The 27,988-nt window shown below is 47.5% G+C and overlaps 2 protein-coding genes across 31 annotated transcripts; one reads left to right on the forward strand and one right to left on the reverse strand.

Annotated features, from left to right (window-relative positions):
• The first annotated feature begins 59 nt into the window (after positions 1-59).
• On the forward strand, positions 60-23,446 carry LOC141578210 (GDP-fucose protein O-fucosyltransferase 2-like). Of its 16 annotated transcripts, none has more exons than XM_074367803.1 (5): positions 84-374; positions 1,766-2,002; positions 4,146-4,312; positions 5,141-5,270; positions 6,868-8,819. In XM_074367803.1, the coding sequence occupies exons 1-3, from the start codon at positions 176-178 to the stop codon at positions 4,151-4,153; spliced, it is 444 nt and encodes a 147-aa protein (XP_074223904.1). In that variant the 5' UTR covers positions 84-175; the 3' UTR covers positions 4,154-4,312; positions 5,141-5,270; positions 6,868-8,819. The 16 variants fall into 16 exon arrangements, with proteins under 16 accessions (XP_074223894.1, XP_074223893.1, XP_074223896.1 ...); XM_074367804.1 differs by having other exon boundaries at positions 4,146-4,247; XM_074367805.1 differs by having other exon boundaries at positions 4,146-4,247; positions 5,213-5,270; positions 6,179-8,819.
• LOC141578211 (GDP-fucose protein O-fucosyltransferase 2-like) lies at positions 4,597-27,983 on the reverse strand. 15 transcript variants are annotated; one of them, XM_074367821.1, is made up of 5 exons: positions 27,670-27,962; positions 26,042-26,278; positions 23,796-23,897; positions 22,773-22,830; positions 19,224-21,175 (listed from the first exon to the last, which is right to left on the reverse strand). In XM_074367821.1, exons 1-3 carry the CDS (start codon positions 27,866-27,868, stop codon positions 23,890-23,892), a joined length of 444 nt encoding a protein of 147 aa, XP_074223922.1. In that variant the 5' UTR covers positions 27,869-27,962; the 3' UTR covers positions 19,224-21,175; positions 22,773-22,830; positions 23,796-23,889. The 15 variants fall into 15 exon arrangements, with proteins under 15 accessions (XP_074223910.1, XP_074223909.1, XP_074223922.1 ...); XM_074367822.1 differs by having other exon boundaries at positions 19,224-21,178; XM_074367820.1 differs by having other exon boundaries at positions 22,773-22,902.
• Between the last annotated feature and the right edge of the window lie 5 nt (positions 27,984-27,988).

Consider the following 27,988-nt stretch of genomic DNA (forward strand, 5'->3'; position numbering starts at 1 on the left):
GGACTTCCGGGCGGCCCTGCCCTCCCCGGCCCCGCCCAGCTGTCCCATAAGCCTCCCCCCACCCCCGTCCTGGCTGCGCCCTGGCTCCCATTGGCTCCGCAAGTTCTGCCCTCGCACAACTAGACTCGGGAGGAAGCACGACGCAAGCGCTAGGGGAGGGCCCCGCGGAGTTGCCATGGTTACAGGCGCCACGCTCTGCGCGGGCCGGCGTGCGCTTCTGGGGCGGGTAGCGGGCTCCGGAAGTGTGCAGCTGCCCGGGACCATGGCGGTGCTTGCTGCTGGGGATGGCGGCTTGCTCGGCCGGGCGACTAGTTCTGGCCTGGTCAGTCGGCGGCCGACATCCTGTCTGGGGCGGCGTCCCACAGACGGTAAACGTACGTCCGCGCCGTCGGTGGGGCCGGCGGACATGAACCGGGGTGGGATCGGGGTTGGGGCGGTGGCCGGGGAGGGCTGTGGTGCCGGGGAGCGTGTTGGGGCGGGGCGGGGCAGGGCTTGGGCACAGCCTCAAGCTTTCCTCCCCCTCAGGCCCTGGGGCTGGGGCTGGGGCCGCGAGTCTGGGTCGCCCTTGGTGGCCGCGGCCTCCCAGAACCCCCCGGGAAGGGCAGGCGGAGGACCCATCTTAGATGAAACGGGGCCTTACCCGGGTTTTGAAGAGCCCCAGAATCAGATGTTGGAATGGGGTGGCTTATCAGCCTTGTTTATCTGCAGGGAAATTTCAGTTCCATCCAGATGTTGGTTCCTTCAGTCAACCTCAGGAAAAAGACACAAGGGTCAGTGCCGATAAGCAGTTATCTAGGGCTTGACTCAAAATAAACTATGCGGGGTGTAGGGATGGTAGATGGGACCCTCCCTCTTGAAGTTAGCAGTCTTCTGGGATTAGAGGCCCCAGTTGAGGATTACATCCTCATCTGCAGTAATGGAGCTTGTGAGAAACACACAGAGAAGGGAGGGGTGTGGTGGCGGTAACTCATTACAGAATCCAGGACCCTTGCCTGGCTCTTGTGTAGAAGAGTCTCGCCTTGGATAGGGCAACAGTTATCAAAGTGTATCCAAGGCCCCTGAGGTGCAAGACCATTTTCATAGAAACGCCGGGATGTCACCTGCCTTTTGCACACTCTTGCTCTCCCGAGTTCCTGCGGGGTTTTCCAGGGAAAACCTGGCCTGCGATATGACAAAACAGGGAATGCAGAGGCAGATAGGAGAATTCAGCTCTCACCAGTCCAAAAGAGATTTGCAGAAATTAAAATCACTGCTATTCTTCTCACTAATGATTTTTCTTTTGAAAAATAGAATTATATTTTGTTTAAGAGTATTAATGGTAACATACAGTAGATTGTTAATATTTTTAAGTGAATTCATACACTTTCTCTAACTTCTTACTTAACTTCTAACACAGGAAATAGTGATAGATTAAACTCACATAAATAGCAGCCTTTTGGAGTTCTCAGTAATTGTTAAGAGTGTATAGGGTTCTGTAGAACAAGAAGTTTGAGAGCCCCTGGAGAACGGGTGCTCAGATGCTAGTCGGGTGCTTAGTGGTGTTAGACGGATGCCAAGATGTCTTCCGCAACTGCTCCCGGACTTGAAGTAATTGGCCACATGGAGATGGGTGGGCAGTGCCTCCACTTTACAAACCAGAAGCTGCTGAATGTGTCTGGAGTCTAGGCCATGGGCTGTGCAGGGATTCCCGTTGTATCTGTTCTATCTAAGCCGGGATTCCTGTGCAGAGGCCTGGCCCTGAAGACCCGCTCTCCTTTGCTCCCAGCCAGGTACCTTCTGTGTGACTTCAACCCTCCAGAGGGCTTCAACCTCCGTAGGAACGTCTGCATCCACATTGCCTTCCTCCTGAAGACCCTGCTGAAGATGGAGGAGCCGGTACTGGTGCTATTCCCTTGGGGCCACCTCTACCACTGGAAGAGCCCCGACCCCTGGTCCGACTCCTTTGACCTCCCAAGTCTCAACAGAAACATCCCTGACATTGAGTACGAGCAGTTCGTTGCAGGTGAGGTGGTGGTCATTTAACTGGGGCCAGGTGGTCTTTGTTCTGGTTCCGATCTGAACATCGGGCCATCTTACTTTGGGCTTGTCGGTCTGCTTAGGGGCCCTGCTCATGTTTCCTACACTGCAGGTGAATTTGGTTTTTCCATAGTTTTTTCGGGAAGTCAATTTGAAGTGTATGAGCTCTATGTCCCCTCCCCTCTGAAAACCCTGGCCTCCTGGTGAGATGCAGCGGTGACAAGGAGGCCACTGCCACAGAGGCCCTTGTCCCAGAAAGAGTCGCTCGCTGTGCAGTCAGGGCTATTCTTACCTGTAAGAAAACACGATGTGTGTGTAGCATGGGCCACGTGCTGGAGAAGATATGTAACTGCCCATCCAGTATAATTTGGTCCTGCTCAAGCTACCCATTTTAAATTTTGTAAGAGGGAAGAGTTCAAGATTTTCTTTGAATAAAGGTATTTAGAGATTATCAATTTTTTTTTAAATTGAAATGTGTTTGATTTACAATGTTTTGTTAGTTTCAGTTATACAGCTGTTTTGTTAGTTTCAGGTATGCAGCATAGTGATTCAGTTGTACATATACATAGTCTATTCTTTTTCAGGTTCTTTTCCATTATAGGTTGCAAGATACTGAATATTCTTCCCTGTGTTCTACAGTGAAACCTTGTCGTTTGTCTGTTTTACATATAGTAATTTGTATCTGTTAATCCCAAACTCCTAAGTTTGTTTTATAAGTCTGTGAGTCTGTTTTTTGTTTTATAGATAAGTCCATTTGTATCATTTTTTTAAAAATTCCACATATAAATGATATCATATGATACTTGTCTTTGTCTAACTTATTTCACTTAGTGAGATAATCTCCAGTTCCATCCATGTTGCTGTAAATGGCCTTATTCCCTTCTTTGTTATGACTGAGTAATATTCTGTTATATCTAAATACCGCATCTTTATCCAGTCATCTGTCAGTGAATGTTTAGGTTGCTTCTATGTCTTGGCCATTGTAAACAGTGCTCCTGTGAAAATTGGGGTGCAGGTATCTTTTGGAATGAAGGTTCCCTCTGGATATATGCCCAGGAGTGGGATTGCTGGATTAGGTGATAAGCCTTTTTTTTTTTTTTTTTTTTTTTTTTTTTTGTCTTTTGAGGAATCTCCATACTGTTTTCCACAGTGGCTGCAACAAACTACATTCCCACCAACAATGTAGGAGGGTTTCCTTTTCTCCACAGCCTCTCCGGCATTTATGGTTTGTGGACTTTTGAATGATGGCCATTCTGACTGGTGTGAGATGATAACATTGTAGTTTTGAGTTGCATTTCTCTGATAATTGAACGATATTAAGCATTTTTTATATGCCTATTGGCCATCTGTGTGTCTTCGTTGGAGAATTGCTTGTTTAGTTGTTCTGCCCATTTTTGGATTTGGTTGTTTATTTTTTTCTTATTAAGTTGTATGGACTATTTATATAGTCTAGAAATTAAGCCATGGTCAGTCTCATCTTTTGCAAATATTTTCTCCCATTCCATAGGTTGTCTTTTAGTTTACTTATGGTTTCTATTGCTGTGCAAAAGTTTATAAGTTTAATTAGGTCTCATTTATTTATTTTGGCTTTTATTTCTGTTGCTTGGGTTGCTTAGATTGCCCTACGAAAACATTGCTGAGATGTATGTCAAATAATGTTTTGCCTATGTTTTCTTGTGAGAAGTTTATAGTGTCGTGTGTAATATTTAAGTCTTTAAGCCATTTTGAGTTTGTTTCTTTTTGGTTTTTTTGCGACTCTAATGTATGCTTTTGATTTGTGGTTACCTTATTCTTCAAATATATCAGCCCATTACTATATCTATTTCCTTTAGACTGATAATCACGTAGGCTCCAACACATCCTAAGAATAACGAAGGAAAAAAAGAAAGAAAAAAATCTACATTTTCTTGCTCCCCTCTCCCATTCCCAACTTTTTTTATTTTGATGTCCTTTTTCATTTTTACATCTTTATGTTTATTCTCTTGCAACTCGTTATTGCATTTCCAACTATGGTTTTCCTGTTTCTATAGCATCCTGCTTCCTTTCTGTTTAGAATAGAACTTTTTAATGTCTCTGTTAGGTTCAATATTGCTGAGTTATCTCCCCTCCCCCTCCCCCCTTCCCCCCAGGCCTCTGAATCCTCAGTCCAGGGAAGCTAAACCATTCTAGCCTTCATCGGTTCTGGGAAAGCAATCTTCAGAGTGGGAAAAGACATTGAAAAATAATATTCTGTGAGTTGCATTCTACCCTTGCCCAGAGATGAGAAACATCTGAAGGTGGAGGAAAACAGTTGGAGGTGGGGAACACAAAGTCTTTTCTCCTTTTGCTACTGAAGAAATGATTGCTTTTGTAATTAGTGATGATGCCCTTTAAATTGGTGAGATCGAGATTCCACAGCTTCAGCGCCTGTGAATAACCAGCTGGGAGAAAGCTCTCTAGGGCCCCTGCAGTGGGAAAGGCAGCCCCTCTGAGCACCTGTTGTTCTGTATTCTTCCTGCCTCCACACGGGTTCCCTAGGCACCGTGCAGGACGATGCAGTTACCCAAGGTGGAGGACGGGGAGACCCCTGCTGTGGTGGCGAGCCACAGAAGCCCACACTTGAAGGACAAAATGTAGAGTAGTGGGGCGGTCATAGGAACAGGGGATGGTTGAGACCCAGGATGGTGTCCTGGAGTCCAGCAGCCAAGGCTGGTGGGGCAGATGGGGCCCTGGGGCATGGGCAGTCCTTGAGGGATCTGAAGCAAAGATAGGAACCAAGAGACTGGATTCGTGTGGGGGTACAGCACCCCTTGGAGGCTGCGGGGCAGCTCAGTGGGCCCAGGGGGAGCGGGCACTTCCCCAAAGCTGGGTTGACAGGTCACAACCAACTCACTGGGGACCGAGAGGCACTGAGTCATTTTTAACTTTTTGTCCCTCTTCCTGGAAAAGAAACTGCTGCCTGTCAAATAGCCTGTGTCGTTAGTGAGAATTAAAGACATGAAGCAAGATTGCCTCAAAAGTCATCCATTGTGTAGTTGTTAATAAGGGTCAAATGAAAACTTGAATAGATGAAATGAAGCATTCATCAGAGGATTTGAAACTCCTTTAAAATAAAAATTCTTGCTGCCTTTGTTCTTCATTTCAGGGTTCACTTGGTGATAATAATCATAACCAAAGCAACAGCAAACCCTTACAGAACTCTGTCCTGCTGTTCCAGGAACGCTGTGTTCATGACAACCCAATGAGTTGGCACCACTATGAGTTCCACTTTAAAGGTAAGGACATTCATTAGTCACACGGCTAATAAATGGCAGAGCTGGGACTTGAACCCGAGCTCTCTGGCCCCAGAGACCCCTCTCAGCCCCTTCACTGCAGCTCATCACTTGTCATGCCCGACACAGGCCAGCATTTACGAGCAGCGTGACCTTGGCCAAGGCTGCTTCACTGCTTGGTCTCTGATTCCTCTTCTGTAGAATGGGGGTGTGGGCAGTGAACTCTGTGAGCTCAGTGGTCACTTCCTCCAGCTCTGCAATTCTACTGCTTTGAGTTAGTATAGTAAGTATCCGAGCCCCTACATGGCCCACACATGGGCTGGCGCTTTGCTAGGCCCTGGGTTACGGAGCAAAGTAAGATCCGCCTGCTCCTCCGAGGAGCCTGTGTCCCTCCACGGCAAACAGCTGCGAGGCCCAGGCTCCCTCGCTGGCGGTCGGGGGCTGGGCAGGAAAGTCTGATAAGAGAAGATGGAGGCAGAGCCCCTCCGGGAACAGTGGTGGCCACACAGCTCTCAGGAGCGAGAGCCTCTGTCCAGGCTGCTGAGAGGGGGATCCTCATGAGGCCAGTAGTCCCCCCAACCTAAGCCCTCAGGACAAAGATCCAGCCATCCCTGCAGTGTCACCATAGAGCCAGTCCATCCTCATCACTGTGCCTCTGTGCTCCTTTGTCCTGGGGCCTCTCTTCCCCCTACACCCAGAAGACTCTTCTCCCTCTCTTCTCTGAGTGCCCCCTCACTTCACCCGTGGTCCCTGCTTCCTGGGCCACCATCACTGGAGTTGACGCTTTGCACCTTCACAACCCCCGTTTGATCAGGAGCCTGGGTTGGCCTCCTTGTGCTCACTTTCCACCTTCAGATGATTGCTCCTCCCCTCGTGGGAGCACATGGAAAACCCAGATCCTTTCCTAGCAGTGCCTGCCACCCTGGCCTCCCTGCTCATCTGCCTCAGTCAGGAGCACCTGGACCACCAGCTCTGTATTGCCTCGCCTCCTACCATCAAGACGTCAAAGTTCATTCTCCTTCCACCACCCAGTATGGTCATTGTAGGGTCTTCTTCTCTGTCAGCCTGAGCCAGCCACCCCCCATTCACCCTACCCCCGGGCTCATACCCGGGCGTGTCTCCACCCAAGGTCCAGCCTCTCTCCTTTAAGTGCCCACCTCTAGCCGTCCAGCTTCTTCTCCACCAGCCTCCCTGGCCCTCCTTCACCCTCACTGGGGCATCATGCGCTGACTCCTCTGCTTTCCTGCCTGTCCACGTTCCTCTTACTTCCACTTCCCCACCTTCCAGCTCTGCATCCACAGTCAGCACTCTCTTTATGACAGACAAAACCCCCTTGAGCCTTGACCTTTTCAGTTCCTCACCAGGCCGACTTCCATCTCGGTTCACCCAGCTCTACTTGTTCTGAGCCTGCAGGCAGCAGGCTCTCCCAGCACAGATTTCCAAGACTACAAATCAATGCCCACCATGTTGCCGCTGCCAGGCAATCCTCCAGGATTTCTCTAGTGAGCACATTTCCCCACTTATCACTCAGTGGTGTCAACATTCTCTGCTCTCTGCACACCTCTAAGCTTCCCTCTGTCTCTTCCCTGACTCCCAGCAGATGGCCTTGCCTCCTGCTTCAGAGAGAATGACATGTCACTGGAAAGGAACTCGCTCACCTGCAGCAAACCTGCTCACCTCACCTTTTATCTGTCCCTCTCCCACCTGGACTCTAGCTGTAGTTGTTCTTAATTCAGTGAGTTTAGTTGACATATATATACACAGTTAAAAGCATAGCACACTATCGGCTACCTTCTAGGGGTTACTTTTTCAATTTAACATGGAGTGTGTGATTCATCCACTTCATTGCATGTACCTGCAGTTCATTTGTTTTAACTGATCTTAAATGTTGTGTGTGTGAAAGTAACACAAGGCAAGGGTAAGCCAGGATTCAGGATGCTGGTTACTTCCTGTGAGAAAAGGCCAAGAGCAGGATAGGGAAAGAGGACACAGTATGTCACTGTCAATATTCCTGTTATGATGCTGGGTGATAGGTTCATAACTGTGTCTTATAATATTAATTTTAATACATAAATACCTCTGACAGGCACCTAAGATGAGAATGTGTCATGAACCAAGACATACAATGGGTAATATTACATCATTATTGTTATGTAATCTTGTTATATTATATATTAATCATAATCTTACATTATTTGTTATGGGTTATATATTATATAGATGCATGAATTATATATTATGTGTATAAACACCTACATATATATTATATACTATCTGCTAATAAATAAACAGAAGATAATATGCTAGTATATCTTCTATTATGTATTATTTAATAAATAATAACATACTCTATCCTGTTATATGACATGGAACATAATCTTTAATAAAATAAGAAATCTGTCAATATATATTGGTAATTAATAAAATTAAAAAAAACAGCCCGCAGCTTTTAACGCCGACACCGCTCCAGCTGTCACTGTGATTTCTCTTCCCTTTCATGGCCGAGGCCCTCACAGTGCTGTCCGTTCCCCCTTTCATCTCCTTATCCTGAACCTTCCTCCTCCTCCCATCCCATGCTGCCTTCTGCCCCGTGGCCCCTCTAGTCACCAGCGGCCTCTGGGGCACTGACCTGTGGGCACGGTCTCAGGCCCCAGCTCACCTGCCTGTCCGCCGCCTCTGCCACCGCTGGTGGGGGCGGGGCGGGGGTCAGAGTGCACCCCTTGTCCTGGAAGAGAACACAGCACAGACTGTGACCAGCAGCAGGTGTGGCCGGGAACTGCAGGACTTGGGGGAGAGCCAGACTCTCTGCATCCAGACCTGGGGCACTTGGAGTGTGAAGAAGCCCCGTCCTCACTGCCCCTGAAGTGAGGAAAACACCCTCAGGTGAGTTAAAGTGCTTATGACCTAGGTCTGTTGGCTGGAAAGGACAAACGGGCCCCTAAGGGGAGGGTAGTTGATGTTCCAGGCCCCACCAAAGCCCTAAGGGCTGGCGGGGAACCAGGCTGGACGCTCCACTGGACCCAGTGCCCCCTCGGGGGTGGGGCCTTCGGGAACAAGCAGAAAGCCCTCTGTCTCTGGGGGGGAACGGGGCAGTGTGGGAGCATCCCTGCAGCGAGTCAAGTGAAGTCAGGGCCTGTGGGATCCATTTGTATGGCCACATCGAGCCTCAGCAGAAGCCACAGCAGGAGTGGATTCCTGTCTCTCCAGCTGTCATCCTCGTGTCTGAGTGCCAGGCTTCAGACCCGATCCCCTGGGGCGCTAGGACAGTTATAGACAGAGGCGGCTCGGGGAGGCCTCAAGAGGGTGGTACTGGCCTTCCTGCCAACACGATTACATGAAGATCAAACAGTCCATCGATGGGAAGAAAATAAGAACCATGGTCACCTCTGGACCCCAAGCTTAGACGTGGTGCATGGGGGACATTTATCGACAATTCAGCGAGGTTCTGGCCAGAGCTAGAGGCCAGGGCAGCAAGCCGGGAGTGACACTGGGGAGCATCATTGTGCAGAGGCTGGACTGGGTGTCTGCAGGCTCCTCCCAGGAGAAGCCTCAGAGTTTGGGAGGTGGCTAACATGGTTCCTTCATGTCACCAGCAAGTGGTGCCACCTGTGGAAAATCAGCTGTGATCCTGAGATGGGTCAGCCCTGGGTGATGTGATAAAGGCTCCTACAAGAGGGGGCGCCAGATGGACAGTGAACCAACCAACAGGCTGATGAGATTCCCACCTGTGTTTATCGTGCTTTCGTAGCCAAGAATGAGGAGAGAGTTGAATGGCTCACCATGAATATTTTAACAACTTTAGAGAGTTCCATGTCTCACTGCATTTAAGTGTCACCTGGAAGAATTCAAGCAGTGTCTAGACCCAGGGGAGGCAAACGGCCTCTCGGTTCCTCTTCAACCTGGCAAACCCAGCAGCCCTCTATGGCCAGACCTTGGCAAGTGCCTTCCCTTGTTATAACAAAACCCTTCCCCCGCACGCCTGTGGTAAGCTTTTGTTTTATTTAATTAATGGGAATGAAGGTACCTTACAGCCTCCACAGACTTTTCCTTAGGGCTTCTCTCCTTAGACCCGGGCCCCCCGCTGCCCTGGGTCCTGCACTGCAGAAGGTTCCCCTGGCCCTGACACTTCCTCTGGCCACGCCCTCCATCGGGTGGAGTCAGCAAGGCCAAGGGGACATGGTCATTGGCTCCATCCCATGCTCTAGAAACCCAGGACGCCGAATGCCCTGCCTCAGCAGCCCCTGACCCATTTCTAGTGCCTGCACCGGCTCTCCCCGGAGTTCAGATTCCCAGGACTCACAGAGAGGCCAAAGGGCAGCTGTTTGCATGGAGGTTATAGGCAGAGCCCGGACGTGAAATCTGAGTGTCCCCCTGTGCACATCCAAGGCCACTTATGGCAAGGGATGGACCCAGCATTGGGAAGAAAAGGGTCAGGCTAGTGATCAGAGTCTGGGAATCAGCTCTCCCCACACACTCACTTTCTTTGCAGGACTCCCCTGAGTCTGGTTGTTCTAATTTTGAACCTGGCCTTCCCCCTTATAATGAATGTATATTTGTAAAGGCAGGACTTTAGAACCTACTGCACTTAAAATGTTTAGATATATAGAATGTGAGCTCCCAGGTATGCTCTGGCCCTGCACTTCCAAGGGTCCAGAGCATTTATGTTGGCTCTACTGAGACTGTAAGTGGCAAAGACCATCTCCAGAGAGGAGGGGCTCCTGCTTCACAGTCCGAAGTCAGGATCTTCTGAGCGGATAAAACAATGGACACTGAGACCCTCAATTGTAAATTGATTTAGAATAACGCCAAAGGTGTGTATGACGTGTGTGTGCGCACGCACGCACCTGGGGAATTGTGTGGTACATGACTGTGAGTGTGTGTGTGGCTGTGCGCGCACGCGCCTGGGGATGTGTGTGGTTGTGTGTATGCTATGTGTGTGTGTGCGTCTGAGGACGTGTATGGTTGTGTGTATGCTATGTGTGTGTGTGGTACATGAGTCCATGTACGTGTGTGTGTAGGGAATGTATGTGGGCCAGAGTCAGTGCGTCTGCACGTGTGTTTGTGTGTATGTGCATGCATTAGTATTAACAGTAGAAGCTGTCCTTTAGAATTATGAAGTAGTAAAATTTGTATGATGTCTTTTGCTGTATAATTCAAAATTAAAAAAATCTTCAGTCACTAGAAATTTATTCCCCCCCGATTCTGACTTTATTTTTCCATATTGATATGTCTTCATTTTACTGATGAAGAAACTTAGCTTAGAGATGTTAACTGACTCAACCAAGGACATGGAGCTCACGCACCCAGGGCCAGGACGCAGTCCAAGCCACGCTGCTCCAGAGGCCTGGAGCCCTACTCAAGATCACGCGTTGCCTCTTGGCGGGGGAACAGATTCTGATGGGCTGTGGCCAGCGTGCAGGCTGCCCAAACTGGGGACACGGGAAGCCGGGCAGAGAGTACCAGACAGCAGAGAAGAGTGAAGCCCTGCTCAGAAATTAGATAGGTTCCTAGGTCTTGGATGAGTAAGGAGGCTCACTGCTCATCCTTGATCCCTTTGCTGGTGGCCAAAAGGGACCAAGGTCCACGAGAGCACTTCTGGGAGCTGCCTGCCAAAACCTGCAAAAGGACTGCTCAGGACTGGCTCTGCAGTAGGAGCAGAGGAAGGAAATGTCACCTCTTGGTGGACATTATTGGTGATGGCAGTAGGAGGCCTAGCAGCCTCGGTATAGTGGTGGCAGGACAGGGTCCTAGTGGATGATCGTTTTCACCTCTCTTAAAAATCATTGCTTCATATATTGTATCCATTTTGTGGTTTATTTTAGGGTGGTAAATATGGTCTCTGTTACTCCATATTAGCTGGATTGATTAATTTTTATTGTTAATTTTCTCTTCAATGATTTGGAAGCTATATTGCCTTTTAATGAAAATTCTCTCTAAATTTTTATAAATCATCTCTAAGTTCATAACTTTATATGTAATTGGACCAGTATTCCTATAACACTATCAAAACTGAAATAACCTATTAGATCCTGTTCCTCAATAATGATAAATTTAGCATATTTTACCTCTCTGCTCTTCCAGATTGTGTGTGTGCGCGTTTGTGTGTGTGTGTGTGTGTGTGTGTGTGTGTGTGTGTATGTATGTGTCCTCCAGTTACTATGTTTAGACAGTTGCTTCCAGTTTGTTATATTAACAATGAAATATAGCTATAAACTTCCTGGATTTCATTGCTCACTACCACTATTTAATACCATGTCTTTCCCACTTTTGAGTTATTTACTTATCGGGATTTTCAAATCAACTGGACACATGATTGGCTAAGTTTTTTCGAGAAGTGGACTTGGAACACTTTCATGTCTATATGAAGCTTTATGTTCTCCTCCTCAACAACTCTCAGGGTGTTGTTGATGGCCCAAGCCTTGTTTTAAAATATGGCATTGTTTTTCATCACCAAAAAATCAAAAAAGTTTTCTTGATTTAAATTGCTGTCTTTTTATGACTGGCTAGTCTTTTCTGGTGGATAGAGATTTACTTAACCTTCCCCCTTCTTTTCGCCATAACTCGGATTCAATGAGATGCATGTTTTTACCATTTCTCAGATGGGCTTCCGCTTTGACTTCCACTTTAAACCATCACCCCACTCTTTTTCTCCATGCTTATTCCTGAAAAAGTGAGCTCTCTATCGGATTAAAGGTGGTTCCCGTCAGAGATGTGTGGCTCCCTGTCCAAAGGTCCAAATGAAGAGAAAAGGAAAGATTCCTGTTTCTGGTGGTTACATTTTGTCAGCTTAGAGATCTAGTTATCCGTGTGGCTGTGGTGGAATCTGCAATATCTTGGCTCAGAGTTTCCTTTTTCTGGCTTACTAGGGGAGCCGCAATAGCTGGGGTCACGGCGCTGTGGCCGTTGTCAGGATCCCGGGACTGAGGCAGCCCCTCTCCCCCCTTGTTATTTTGATCTTGCAAACTGGGCCCCAGCTATGCGAACCCTGCATCTGGCGGCCAGGATCGCCCCCCACGTGACGTGTCCCCAGTTCCTCGGCGTCCCTCACTGCTATCAGCTAGCTCCAGTAAGGGTGCGAGCTGGCTTCCACTGCGGTCTTTCCTCCTTCCTCTCCAGGCAGGCCGTCCTTTCCCACTAGATGTCCCTATACTTTCTCTCCTGTGCTACATAAGCTGAAGGAATTCCTCAGGGTTTCCAGCAGGTACATGGCGCTCTTCTATGTTTGGACCCCTTCAGTGCTTGTAGTGGAAATTTAGGAGGTGGAAAGGAAGAGCTTGGGGGTTCTCCGTATCTAGGGGCTCCCTATCCAGCAGATTCAACTAACTGTGGTTTGAAAATATTCGTGAAAAAACAGTTTCAAAAAGCAACACTTGAATTTGCCATCATTGACAACTACTTACATAGCATTCATGTTGTATTAGATACAGTGAGTAATCCAGAGATGATTTGAAGATATAGATAAAGTACATGGGAGGGTGCACATAAGTTCCATGCAAGTCCTATGCCATTTTATACAAGAGGCGTCAGCATCCATGGATGTTGACTTCAGGGGGGAGTCCTGGAACCAGTGCCCCATGGTTACCAAGGGATGACTAGAAGTCCAGGCTCCTTATCCCAGCCTGTCAGGTCCCCATGTGGTCTGAAACCTACCTGTACCACACTTCCCTTGTCACTCTCCTCCAGCCCTGGCAGACTGTCCTTTGATTTTTGAACAGGCCACACTCACTGTGCTTCATATCTGGCCCCTAGAAATACCCGTTACTTTCTGAGCATGGCTCTGCTTTCACAAAAAGGGCTGCATTGTCACTAGAGAAGACACTGTGGAATTTCCTTTAAAAACTGAAAATAGACTTAACTCATGATCCAGCCTTCCCACTCCCGGGCATATGTCAGAAGAAAACTCTAATTCAAAAAGTCACATGCACCTCAATGCTCACAGCAGCACTATTTATAATAGCCAGGACATGGCAAAAACGCAAATGTCCGTCGACAGCTGACTAGATAAAGATGTAGTAGTATATTTATACAAAGGAATACTACTCAACCATTAAGAAGAACAAAATAATGTCATTTGCAGCAACATAGATGGATGTAGAGATAGTCATTCTAAGTGAAGTAAGCCAGAAAAAGAGAAGAATGCCATATAATATCACTTATATGTGGAATCTAAAAAAAGACACAAGTGAACTTAACTACAAAAGTGAAACAGACCCACAGACATAGAGAAACAAACTTACGGTTACCAGGGAGAGAAGGGGATGGCAAGGGATAAATATGGTAATTGGAAAAGTGTCCCTCTTGGAGAGTTATGGAAATGTTAGCTATCTTGATTGCGATGATGGTTTTCTGGGTGTAGACATCTATCAAATTCATCAAATAGTACATGTGAAATATGTGTAATTTACTATACAGGAATCGTACCACAATAAATATGCCTGTAAAAAAAAAAAAAAAAACAAGAAAATATTGGCGGCATTGTGTCCTACGTTTTTATGTGTCTTTAGTGAGTGGGTCTTCAATTTTCCGGTCTGCCATATTTTCTGAACCAGAAGTGCCCTCCTTCCCTTTTCTTTGATAAACTGTCAGTGGGTGGCATTTATTCCCGTGGCTTCAACTGCTCTCTGTCCACTGATTAACTGTCAAATCTTTTCCAGCAAGGACATTTCATTTCAGTCCCAGAAATACACTTATAATTGACAAGTAGACATTCCCACTTGATTAGCCCATAAAAATCTCAAGCTCTCTGTGTTTTAATTTACACTCGCTCAGTACTAGATTTACTTCTTCAAACAATGGCATGTCTACTTGTCAATTATAAGTATATTTCTTGGACTGAAATGAAATGTCCTTGCTGGAAAAGATTTGACAGTTAATCAGTGGACAGAGAGCAGTTGAAGCCACGGGAATAAATGCCACCCACTGACAGTTTATCAAAGAAAAGGGAAGGAGGGCACTTCTGGTTCAGAAAATATGGCAGACCGGAAAATTGAAGACCCACTCACTAAAGACACATAAAAACGTAGGACACAATGCCGCCAATATTTTCTTGTTTTTTTTTTTTTTTTACAGGCATATTTATTGTGGTACGATTCCTGTATAGTAAATTACACATATTTCACATGTACTATTTGATGAATTTGATAGATGTCTACACCCAGAAAACCATCATCGCAATCAAGATAGCTAACATTTCCATAACTCTCCAAGAGGGACACTTTTCCAATTACCATATTTATCCCTTGCCATCCCCTTCTCTCCCTGGTAACCGTAAGTTTGTTTCTCTATGTCTGTGGGTCTGTTTCACTTTTGTAGTTAAGTTCACTTGTGTCTTTTTTTAGATTCCACATATAAGTGATATTATATGGCATTCTTCTCTTTTTCTGGCTTACTTCACTTAGAATGACTATCTCTACATCCATCTATGTTGCTGCAAATGACATTATTTTGTTCTTCTTAATGGTTGAGTAGTATTCCTTTGTATAAATATACTACTACATCTTTATCTAGTCAGCTGTCGACGGACATTTGCGTTTTTGCCATGTCCTGGCTATTATAAATAGTGCTGCTGTGAGCATTGAGGTGCATGTGACTTTTTGAATTAGAGTTTTCTTCTGACATATGCCCGGGAGTGGGAAGGCTGGATCATGAGTTAAGTCTATTTTCAGTTTTTAAAGGAAATTCCACAGTGTCTTCTCTAGTGACAATGCAGCCCTTTTTGTGAAAGCAGAGCCATGCTCAGAAAGTAACGGGTATTTCTAGGGGCCAGATATGAAGCACAGTGAGTGTGGCCTGTTCAAAAATCAAAGGACAGTCTGCCAGGGCTGGAGGAGAGTGACAAGGGAAGTGTGGTACAGGTAGGTTTCAGACCACATGGGGACCTGACAGGCTGGGATAAGGAGCCTGGACTTCTAGTCATCCCTTGGTAACCATGGGGCACTGGTTCCAGGACTCCCCCCTGAAGTCAACATCCATGGATGCTGACGCCTCTTGTATAAAATGGCATAGGACTTGCATGGAACTTATGTGCACCCTCCCATGTACTTTATCTATATCTTCAAATCATCTCTGGATTACTCACTGTATCTAATACAACATGAATGCTATGTAAGTAGTTGTCAATGATGGCAAATTCAAGTGTTGCTTTTTGAAACTGTTTTTTCACGAATATTTTCAAACCACAGTTAGTTGAATCTGCTGGATAGGGAGCCCCTAGATACGGAGAACCCCCAAGCTCTTCCTTTCCACCTCCTAAATTTCCACTACAAGCACTGAAGGGGTCCAAACATAGAAGAGCGCCATGTACCTGCTGGAAACCCTGAGGAATTCCTTCAGCTTATGTAGCACAGGAGAGAAAGTATAGGGACATCTAGTGGGAAAGGACGGCCTGCCTGGAGAGGAAGGAGGAAAGACCGCAGTGGAAGCCAGCTCGCACCCTTACTGGAGCTAGCTGATAGCAGTGAGGGACGCCGAGGAACTGGGGACACGTCACGTGGGGGGCGATCCTGGCCGCCAGATGCAGGGTTCGCATAGCTGGGGCCCAGTTTGCAAGATCAAAATAACAAGGGGGGAGAGGGGCTGCCTCAGTCCCGGGATCCTGACAACGGCCACAGCGCCGTGACCCCAGCTATTGCGGCTCCCCTAGTAAGCCAGAAAAAGGAAACTCTGAGCCAAGATATTGCAGATTCCACCACAGCCACACGGATAACTAGATCTCTAAGCTGACAAAATGTAACCACCAGAAACAGGAATCTTTCCTTTTCTCTTCATTTGGACCTTTGGACAGGGAGCCACACATCTCTGACGGGAACCACCTTTAATCCGATAGAGAGCTCACTTTTTCAGGAATAAGCATGGAGAAAAAGAGTGGGGTGATGGTTTAAAGTGGAAGTCAAAGCGGAAGCCCATCTGAGAAATGGTAAAAACATGCATCTCATTGAATCCGAGTTATGGCGAAAAGAAGGGGGAAGGTTAAGTAAATCTCTATCCACCAGAAAAGACTAGCCAGTCATAAAAAGACAGCAATTTAAATCAAGAAAACTTTTTTGATTTTTTGGTGATGAAAAACAATGCCATATTTTAAAACAAGGCTTGGGCCATCAACAACACCCTGAGAGTTGTTGAGGAGGAGAACATAAAGCTTCATATAGACATGAAAGTGTTCCAAGTCCACTTCTCGAAAAAACTTAGCCAATCATGTGTCCAGTTGATTTGAAAATCCCGATAAGTAAATAACTCAAAAGTGGGAAAGACATGGTATTAAATAGTGGTAGTGAGCAATGAAATCCAGGAAGTTTATAGCTATATTTCATTGTTAATATAACAAACTGGAAGCAACTGTCTAAACATAGTAACTGGAGGACACATACATACACACACACACACACACACACACACACACACACACACACAAACGCGCACACACACAATCTGGAAGAGCAGAGAGGTAAAATATGCTAAATTTATCATTATTGAGGAACAGGATCTAATAGGTTATTTCAGTTTTGATAGTGTTATAGGAATACTGGTCCAATTACATATAAAGTTATGAACTTAGAGATGATTTATAAAAATTTAGAGAGAATTTTCATTAAAAGGCAATATAGCTTCCAAATCATTGAAGAGAAAATTAACAATAAAAATTAATCAATCCAGCTAATATGGAGTAACAGAGACCATATTTACCACCCTAAAATAAACCACAAAATGGATACAATATATGAAGCAATGATTTTTAAGAGAGGTGAAAACGATCATCCACTAGGACCCTGTCCTGCCACCACTATACCGAGGCTGCTAGGCCTCCTACTGCCATCACCAATAATGTCCACCAAGAGGTGACATTTCCTTCCTCTGCTCCTACTGCAGAGCCAGTCCTGAGCAGTCCTTTTGCAGGTTTTGGCAGGCAGCTCCCAGAAGTGCTCTCGTGGACCTTGGTCCCTTTTGGCCACCAGCAAAGGGATCAAGGATGAGCAGTGAGCCTCCTTACTCATCCAAGACCTAGGAACCTATCTAATTTCTGAGCAGGGCTTCACTCTTCTCTGCTGTCTGGTACTCTCTGCCCGGCTTCCCGTGTCCCCAGTTTGGGCAGCCTGCACGCTGGCCACAGCCCATCAGAATCTGTTCCCCCGCCAAGAGGCAACGCGTGATCTTGAGTAGGGCTCCAGGCCTCTGGAGCAGCGTGGCTTGGACTGCGTCCTGGCCCTGGGTGCGTGAGCTCCATGTCCTTGGTTGAGTCAGTTAACATCTCTAAGCTAAGTTTCTTCATCAGTAAAATGAAGACATATCAATATGGAAAAATAAAGTCAGAATCGGGGGGGAATAAATTTCTAGTGACTGAAGATTTTTTTAATTTTGAATTATACAGCAAAAGACATCATACAAATTTTACTACTTCATAATTCTAAAGGACAGCTTCTACTGTTAATACTAATGCATGCACATACACACAAACACACGTGCAGACGCACTGACTCTGGCCCACATACATTCCCTACACACACACGTACATGGACTCATGTACCACACACACACATAGCATACACACAACCATACACGTCCTCAGACGCACACACACACATAGCATACACACAACCACACACATCCCCAGGCGCGTGCGCGCACAGCCACACACACACTCACAGTCATGTACCACACAATTCCCCAGGTGCGTGCGTGCGCACACACACGTCATACACACCTTTGGCGTTATTCTAAATCAATTTACAATTGAGGGTCTCAGTGTCCATTGTTTTATCCGCTCAGAAGATCCTGACTTCGGACTGTGAAGCAGGAGCCCCTCCTCTCTGGAGATGGTCTTTGCCACTTACAGTCTCAGTAGAGCCAACATAAATGCTCTGGACCCTTGGAAGTGCAGGGCCAGAGCATACCTGGGAGCTCACATTCTATATATCTAAACATTTTAAGTGCAGTAGGTTCTAAAGTCCTGCCTTTACAAATATACATTCATTATAAGGGGGAAGGCCAGGTTCAAAATTAGAACAACCAGACTCAGGGGAGTCCTGCAAAGAAAGTGAGTGTGTGGGGAGAGCTGATTCCCAGACTCTGATCACTAGCCTGACCCTTTTCTTCCCAATGCTGGGTCCATCCCTTGCCATAAGTGGCCTTGGATGTGCACAGGGGGACACTCAGATTTCACGTCCGGGCTCTGCCTATAACCTCCATGCAAACAGCTGCCCTTTGGCCTCTCTGTGAGTCCTGGGAATCTGAACTCCGGGGAGAGCCGGTGCAGGCACTAGAAATGGGTCAGGGGCTGCTGAGGCAGGGCATTCGGCGTCCTGGGTTTCTAGAGCATGGGATGGAGCCAATGACCATGTCCCCTTGGCCTTGCTGACTCCACCCGATGGAGGGCGTGGCCAGAGGAAGTGTCAGGGCCAGGGGAACCTTCTGCAGTGCAGGACCCAGGGCAGCGGGGGGCCCGGGTCTAAGGAGAGAAGCCCTAAGGAAAAGTCTGTGGAGGCTGTAAGGTACCTTCATTCCCATTAATTAAATAAAACAAAAGCTTACCACAGGCGTGCGGGGGAAGGGTTTTGTTATAACAAGGGAAGGCACTTGCCAAGGTCTGGCCATAGAGGGCTGCTGGGTTTGCCAGGTTGAAGAGGAACCGAGAGGCCGTTTGCCTCCCCTGGGTCTAGACACTGCTTGAATTCTTCCAGGTGACACTTAAATGCAGTGAGACATGGAACTCTCTAAAGTTGTTAAAATATTCATGGTGAGCCATTCAACTCTCTCCTCATTCTTGGCTACGAAAGCACGATAAACACAGGTGGGAATCTCATCAGCCTGTTGGTTGGTTCACTGTCCATCTGGCGCCCCCTCTTGTAGGAGCCTTTGTCACATCACCCAGGGCTGACCCATCTCAGGATCACAGCTGATTTTCCACAGGTGGCACCACTTGCTGGTGACATGAAGGAACCATGTTAGCCACCTCCCAAACTCTGAGGCTTCTCCTGGGAGGAGCCTGCAGACACCCAGTCCAGCCTCTGCACAATGATGCTCCCCAGTGTCACTCCCGGCTTGCTGCCCTGGCCTCTAGCTCTGGCCAGAACCTCGCTGAATTGTCGATAAATGTCCCCCATGCACCACGTCTAAGCTTGGGGTCCAGAGGTGACCATGGTTCTTATTTTCTTCCCATCGATGGACTGTTTGATCTTCATGTAATCGTGTTGGCAGGAAGGCCAGTACCACCCTCTTGAGGCCTCCCCGAGCCGCCTCTGTCTATAACTGTCCTAGCGCCCCAGGGGATCGGGTCTGAAGCCTGGCACTCAGACACGAGGATGACAGCTGGAGAGACAGGAATCCACTCCTGCTGTGGCTTCTGCTGAGGCTCGATGTGGCCATACAAATGGATCCCACAGGCCCTGACTTCACTTGACTCGCTGCAGGGATGCTCCCACACTGCCCCGTTCCCCCCCAGAGACAGAGGGCTTTCTGCTTGTTCCCGAAGGCCCCACCCCCGAGGGGGCACTGGGTCCAGTGGAGCGTCCAGCCTGGTTCCCCGCCAGCCCTTAGGGCTTTGGTGGGGCCTGGAACATCAACTACCCTCCCCTTAGGGGCCCGTTTGTCCTTTCCAGCCAACAGACCTAGGTCATAAGCACTTTAACTCACCTGAGGGTGTTTTCCTCACTTCAGGGGCAGTGAGGACGGGGCTTCTTCACACTCCAAGTGCCCCAGGTCTGGATGCAGAGAGTCTGGCTCTCCCCCAAGTCCTGCAGTTCCCGGCCACACCTGCTGCTGGTCACAGTCTGTGCTGTGTTCTCTTCCAGGACAAGGGGTGCACTCTGACCCCCGCCCCGCCCCCACCAGCGGTGGCAGAGGCGGCGGACAGGCAGGTGAGCTGGGGCCTGAGACCGTGCCCACAGGTCAGTGCCCCAGAGGCCGCTGGTGACTAGAGGGGCCACGGGGCAGAAGGCAGCATGGGATGGGAGGAGGAGGAAGGTTCAGGATAAGGAGATGAAAGGGGGAACGGACAGCACTGTGAGGGCCTCGGCCATGAAAGGGAAGAGAAATCACAGTGACAGCTGGAGCGGTGTCGGCGTTAAAAGCTGCGGGCTGTTTTTTTTAATTTTATTAATTACCAATATATATTGACAGATTTCTTATTTTATTAAAGATTATGTTCCATGTCATATAACAGGATAGAGTATGTTATTATTTATTAAATAATACATAATAGAAGATATACTAGCATATTATCTTCTGTTTATTTATTAGCAGATAGTATATAATATATATGTAGGTGTTTATACACATAATATATAATTCATGCATCTATATAATATATAACCCATAACAAATAATGTAAGATTATGATTAATATATAATATAACAAGATTACATAACAATAATGATGTAATATTACCCATTGTATGTCTTGGTTCATGACACATTCTCATCTTAGGTGCCTGTCAGAGGTATTTATGTATTAAAATTAATATTATAAGACACAGTTATGAACCTATCACCCAGCATCATAACAGGAATATTGACAGTGACATACTGTGTCCTCTTTCCCTATCCTGCTCTTGGCCTTTTCTCACAGGAAGTAACCAGCATCCTGAATCCTGGCTTACCCTTGCCTTGTGTTACTTTCACACACACAACATTTAAGATCAGTTAAAACAAATGAACTGCAGGTACATGCAATGAAGTGGATGAATCACACACTCCATGTTAAATTGAAAAAGTAACCCCTAGAAGGTAGCCGATAGTGTGCTATGCTTTTAACTGTGTATATATATGTCAACTAAACTCACTGAATTAAGAACAACTACAGCTAGAGTCCAGGTGGGAGAGGGACAGATAAAAGGTGAGGTGAGCAGGTTTGCTGCAGGTGAGCGAGTTCCTTTCCAGTGACATGTCATTCTCTCTGAAGCAGGAGGCAAGGCCATCTGCTGGGAGTCAGGGAAGAGACAGAGGGAAGCTTAGAGGTGTGCAGAGAGCAGAGAATGTTGACACCACTGAGTGATAAGTGGGGAAATGTGCTCACTAGAGAAATCCTGGAGGATTGCCTGGCAGCGGCAACATGGTGGGCATTGATTTGTAGTCTTGGAAATCTGTGCTGGGAGAGCCTGCTGCCTGCAGGCTCAGAACAAGTAGAGCTGGGTGAACCGAGATGGAAGTCGGCCTGGTGAGGAACTGAAAAGGTCAAGGCTCAAGGGGGTTTTGTCTGTCATAAAGAGAGTGCTGACTGTGGATGCAGAGCTGGAAGGTGGGGAAGTGGAAGTAAGAGGAACGTGGACAGGCAGGAAAGCAGAGGAGTCAGCGCATGATGCCCCAGTGAGGGTGAAGGAGGGCCAGGGAGGCTGGTGGAGAAGAAGCTGGACGGCTAGAGGTGGGCACTTAAAGGAGAGAGGCTGGACCTTGGGTGGAGACACGCCCGGGTATGAGCCCGGGGGTAGGGTGAATGGGGGGTGGCTGGCTCAGGCTGACAGAGAAGAAGACCCTACAATGACCATACTGGGTGGTGGAAGGAGAATGAACTTTGACGTCTTGATGGTAGGAGGCGAGGCAATACAGAGCTGGTGGTCCAGGTGCTCCTGACTGAGGCAGATGAGCAGGGAGGCCAGGGTGGCAGGCACTGCTAGGAAAGGATCTGGGTTTTCCATGTGCTCCCACGAGGGGAGGAGCAATCATCTGAAGGTGGAAAGTGAGCACAAGGAGGCCAACCCAGGCTCCTGATCAAACGGGGGTTGTGAAGGTGCAAAGCGTCAACTCCAGTGATGGTGGCCCAGGAAGCAGGGACCACGGGTGAAGTGAGGGGGCACTCAGAGAAGAGAGGGAGAAGAGTCTTCTGGGTGTAGGGGGAAGAGAGGCCCCAGGACAAAGGAGCACAGAGGCACAGTGATGAGGATGGACTGGCTCTATGGTGACACTGCAGGGATGGCTGGATCTTTGTCCTGAGGGCTTAGGTTGGGGGGACTACTGGCCTCATGAGGATCCCCCTCTCAGCAGCCTGGACAGAGGCTCTCGCTCCTGAGAGCTGTGTGGCCACCACTGTTCCCGGAGGGGCTCTGCCTCCATCTTCTCTTATCAGACTTTCCTGCCCAGCCCCCGACCGCCAGCGAGGGAGCCTGGGCCTCGCAGCTGTTTGCCGTGGAGGGACACAGGCTCCTCGGAGGAGCAGGCGGATCTTACTTTGCTCCGTAACCCAGGGCCTAGCAAAGCGCCAGCCCATGTGTGGGCCATGTAGGGGCTCGGATACTTACTATACTAACTCAAAGCAGTAGAATTGCAGAGCTGGAGGAAGTGACCACTGAGCTCACAGAGTTCACTGCCCACACCCCCATTCTACAGAAGAGGAATCAGAGACCAAGCAGTGAAGCAGCCTTGGCCAAGGTCACGCTGCTCGTAAATGCTGGCCTGTGTCGGGCATGACAAGTGATGAGCTGCAGTGAAGGGGCTGAGAGGGGTCTCTGGGGCCAGAGAGCTCGGGTTCAAGTCCCAGCTCTGCCATTTATTAGCCGTGTGACTAATGAATGTCCTTACCTTTAAAGTGGAACTCATAGTGGTGCCAACTCATTGGGTTGTCATGAACACAGCGTTCCTGGAACAGCAGGACAGAGTTCTGTAAGGGTTTGCTGTTGCTTTGGTTATGATTATTATCACCAAGTGAACCCTGAAATGAAGAACAAAGGCAGCAAGAATTTTTATTTTAAAGGAGTTTCAAATCCTCTGATGAATGCTTCATTTCATCTATTCAAGTTTTCATTTGACCCTTATTAACAACTACACAATGGATGACTTTTGAGGCAATCTTGCTTCATGTCTTTAATTCTCACTAACGACACAGGCTATTTGACAGGCAGCAGTTTCTTTTCCAGGAAGAGGGACAAAAAGTTAAAAATGACTCAGTGCCTCTCGGTCCCCAGTGAGTTGGTTGTGACCTGTCAACCCAGCTTTGGGGAAGTGCCCGCTCCCCCTGGGCCCACTGAGCTGCCCCGCAGCCTCCAAGGGGTGCTGTACCCCCACACGAATCCAGTCTCTTGGTTCCTATCTTTGCTTCAGATCCCTCAAGGACTGCCCATGCCCCAGGGCCCCATCTGCCCCACCAGCCTTGGCTGCTGGACTCCAGGACACCATCCTGGGTCTCAACCATCCCCTGTTCCTATGACCGCCCCACTACTCTACATTTTGTCCTTCAAGTGTGGGCTTCTGTGGCTCGCCACCACAGCAGGGGTCTCCCCGTCCTCCACCTTGGGTAACTGCATCGTCCTGCACGGTGCCTAGGGAACCCGTGTGGAGGCAGGAAGAATACAGAACAACAGGTGCTCAGAGGGGCTGCCTTTCCCACTGCAGGGGCCCTAGAGAGCTTTCTCCCAGCTGGTTATTCACAGGCGCTGAAGCTGTGGAATCTCGATCTCACCAATTTAAAGGGCATCATCACTAATTACAAAAGCAATCATTTCTTCAGTAGCAAAAGGAGAAAAGACTTTGTGTTCCCCACCTCCAACTGTTTTCCTCCACCTTCAGATGTTTCTCATCTCTGGGCAAGGGTAGAATGCAACTCACAGAATATTATTTTTCAATGTCTTTTCCCACTCTGAAGATTGCTTTCCCAGAACCGATGAAGGCTAGAATGGTTTAGCTTCCCTGGACTGAGGATTCAGAGGCCTGGGGGGAAGGGGGGAGGGGGAGGGGAGATAACTCAGCAATATTGAACCTAACAGAGACATTAAAAAGTTCTATTCTAAACAGAAAGGAAGCAGGATGCTATAGAAACAGGAAAACCATAGTTGGAAATGCAATAACGAGTTGCAAGAGAATAAACATAAAGATGTAAAAATGAAAAAGGACATCAAAATAAAAAAAGTTGGGAATGGGAGAGGGGAGCAAGAAAATGTAGATTTTTTTCTTTCTTTTTTTCCTTCGTTATTCTTAGGATGTGTTGGAGCCTACGTGATTATCAGTCTAAAGGAAATAGATATAGTAATGGGCTGATATATTTGAAGAATAAGGTAACCACAAATCAAAAGCATACATTAGAGTCGCAAAAAAACCAAAAAGAAACAAACTCAAAATGGCTTAAAGACTTAAATATTACACACGACACTATAAACTTCTCACAAGAAAACATAGGCAAAACATTATTTGACATACATCTCAGCAATGTTTTCGTAGGGCAATCTAAGCAACCCAAGCAACAGAAATAAAAGCCAAAATAAATAAATGAGACCTAATTAAACTTATAAACTTTTGCACAGCAATAGAAACCATAAGTAAACTAAAAGACAACCTATGGAATGGGAGAAAATATTTGCAAAAGATGAGACTGACCATGGCTTAATTTCTAGACTATATAAATAGTCCATACAACTTAATAAGAAAAAAATAAACAACCAAATCCAAAAATGGGCAGAACAACTAAACAAGCAATTCTCCAACGAAGACACACAGATGGCCAATAGGCATATAAAAAATGCTTAATATCGTTCAATTATCAGAGAAATGCAACTCAAAACTACAATGTTATCATCTCACACCAGTCAGAATGGCCATCATTCAAAAGTCCACAAACCATAAATGCCGGAGAGGCTGTGGAGAAAAGGAAACCCTCCTACATTGTTGGTGGGAATGTAGTTTGTTGCAGCCACTGTGGAAAACAGTATGGAGATTCCTCAAAAGACAAAAAAAAAAAAAAAAAAAAAAAAAAAAAAAGGCTTATCACCTAATCCAGCAATCCCACTCCTGGGCATATATCCAGAGGGAACCTTCATTCCAAAAGATACCTGCACCCCAATTTTCACAGGAGCACTGTTTACAATGGCCAAGACATAGAAGCAACCTAAACATTCACTGACAGATGACTGGATAAAGATGCGGTATTTAGATATAACAGAATATTACTCAGTCATAACAAAGAAGGGAATAAGGCCATTTACAGCAACATGGATGGAACTGGAGATTATCTCACTAAGTGAAATAAGTTAGACAAAGACAAGTATCATATGATATCATTTATATGTGGAATTTTTAAAAAAATGATACAAATGGACTTATCTATAAAACAAAAAACAGACTCACAGACTTATAAAACAAACTTAGGAGTTTGGGATTAACAGATACAAATTACTATATGTAAAACAGACAAACGACAAGGTTTCACTGTAGAACACAGGGAAGAATATTCAGTATCTTGCAACCTATAATGGAAAAGAACCTGAAAAAGAATAGACTATGTATATGTACAACTGAATCACTATGCTGCATACCTGAAACTAACAAAACAGCTGTATAACTGAAACTAACAAAACATTGTAAATCAAACACATTTCAATTTAAAAAAAAATTGATAATCTCTAAATACCTTTATTCAAAGAAAATCTTGAACTCTTCCCTCTTACAAAATTTAAAATGGGTAGCTTGAGCAGGACCAAATTATACTGGATGGGCAGTTACATATATTCTCCAGCACGTGGCCCATGCTACACACACATCGTGTTTTCTTACAGGTAAGAATAGCCCTGACTGCACAGCGAGCGACTCTTTCTGGGACAAGGGCCTCTGTGGCAGTGGCCTCCTTGTCACCGCTGCATCTCACCAGGAGGCCAGGGTTTTCAGAGGGGAGGGGACATAGAGCTCATACACTTCAAATTGACTTCCCGAAAAAACTATGGAAAAACCAAATTCACCTGCAGTGTAGGAAACATGAGCAGGGCCCCTAAGCAGACCGACAAGCCCAAAGTAAGATGGCCCGATGTTCAGATCGGAACCAGAACAAAGACCACCTGGCCCCAGTTAAATGACCACCACCTCACCTGCAACGAACTGCTCGTACTCAATGTCAGGGATGTTTCTGTTGAGACTTGGGAGGTCAAAGGAGTCGGACCAGGGGTCGGGGCTCTTCCAGTGGTAGAGGTGGCCCCAAGGGAATAGCACCAGTACCGGCTCCTCCATCTTCAGCAGGGTCTTCAGGAGGAAGGCAATGTGGATGCAGACGTTCCTACGGAGGTTGAAGCCCTCTGGAGGGTTGAAGTCACACAGAAGGTACCTGGCTGGGAGCAAAGGAGAGCGGGTCTTCAGGGCCAGGCCTCTGCACAGGAATCCCGGCTTAGATAGAACAGATACAACGGGAATCCCTGCACAGCCCATGGCCTAGACTCCAGACACATTCAGCAGCTTCTGGTTTGTAAAGTGGAGGCACTGCCCACCCATCTCCATGTGGCCAATTACTTCAAGTCCGGGAGCAGTTGCGGAAGACATCTTGGCATCCGTCTAACACCACTAAGCACCCGACTAGCATCTGAGCACCCGTTCTCCAGGGGCTCTCAAACTTCTTGTTCTACAGAACCCTATACACTCTTAACAATTACTGAGAACTCCAAAAGGCTGCTATTTATGTGAGTTTAATCTATCACTATTTCCTGTGTTAGAAGTTAAGTAAGAAGTTAGAGAAAGTGTATGAATTCACTTAAAAATATTAACAATCTACTGTATGTTACCATTAATACTCTTAAACAAAATATAATTCTATTTTTCAAAAGAAAAATCATTAGTGAGAAGAATAGCAGTGATTTTAATTTCTGCAAATCTCTTTTGGACTGGTGAGAGCTGAATTCTCCTATCTGCCTCTGCATTCCCTGTTTTGTCATATCGCAGGCCAGGTTTTCCCTGGAAAACCCCGCAGGAACTCGGGAGAGCAAGAGTGTGCAAAAGGCAGGTGACATCCCGGCGTTTCTATGAAAATGGTCTTGCACCTCAGGGGCCTTGGATACACTTTGATAACTGTTGCCCTATCCAAGGCGAGACTCTTCTACACAAGAGCCAGGCAAGGGTCCTGGATTCTGTAATGAGTTACCGCCACCACACCCCTCCCTTCTCTGTGTGTTTCTCACAAGCTCCATTACTGCAGATGAGGATGTAATCCTCAACTGGGGCCTCTAATCCCAGAAGACTGCTAACTTCAAGAGGGAGGGTCCCATCTACCATCCCTACACCCCGCATAGTTTATTTTGAGTCAAGCCCTAGATAACTGCTTATCGGCACTGACCCTTGTGTCTTTTTCCTGAGGTTGACTGAAGGAACCAACATCTGGATGGAACTGAAATTTCCCTGCAGATAAACAAGGCTGATAAGCCACCCCATTCCAACATCTGATTCTGGGGCTCTTCAAAACCCGGGTAAGGCCCCGTTTCATCTAAGATGGGTCCTCCGCCTGCCCTTCCCGGGGGGTTCTGGGAGGCCGCGGCCACCAAGGGCGACCCAGACTCGCGGCCCCAGCCCCAGCCCCAGGGCCTGAGGGGGAGGAAAGCTTGAGGCTGTGCCCAAGCCCTGCCCCGCCCCGCCCCAACACGCTCCCCGGCACCACAGCCCTCCCCGGCCACCGCCCCAACCCCGATCCCACCCCGGTTCATGTCCGCCGGCCCCACCGACGGCGCGGACGTACGTTTACCGTCTGTGGGACGCCGCCCCAGACAGGATGTCGGCCGCCGACTGACCAGGCCAGAACTAGTCGCCCGGCCGAGCAAGCCGCCATCCCCAGCAGCAAGCACCGCCATGGTCCCGGGCAGCTGCACACTTCCGGAGCCCGCTACCCGCCCCAGAAGCGCACGCCGGCCCGCGCAGAGCGTGGCGCCTGTAACCATGGCAACTCCGCGGGGCCCTCCCCTAGCGCTTGCGTCGTGCTTCCTCCCGAGTCTAGTTGTGCGAGGGCAGAACTTGCGGAGCCAATGGGAGCCAGGGCGCAGCCAGGACGGGGGTGGGGG

The sequence above is a fragment of the Camelus bactrianus genome, chromosome 7 (genome assembly GCF_048773025.1).
Source record: "Camelus bactrianus isolate YW-2024 breed Bactrian camel chromosome 7, ASM4877302v1, whole genome shotgun sequence".
Classification (NCBI taxonomy): Eukaryota; Metazoa; Chordata; class Mammalia; order Artiodactyla; family Camelidae; genus Camelus; species Camelus bactrianus.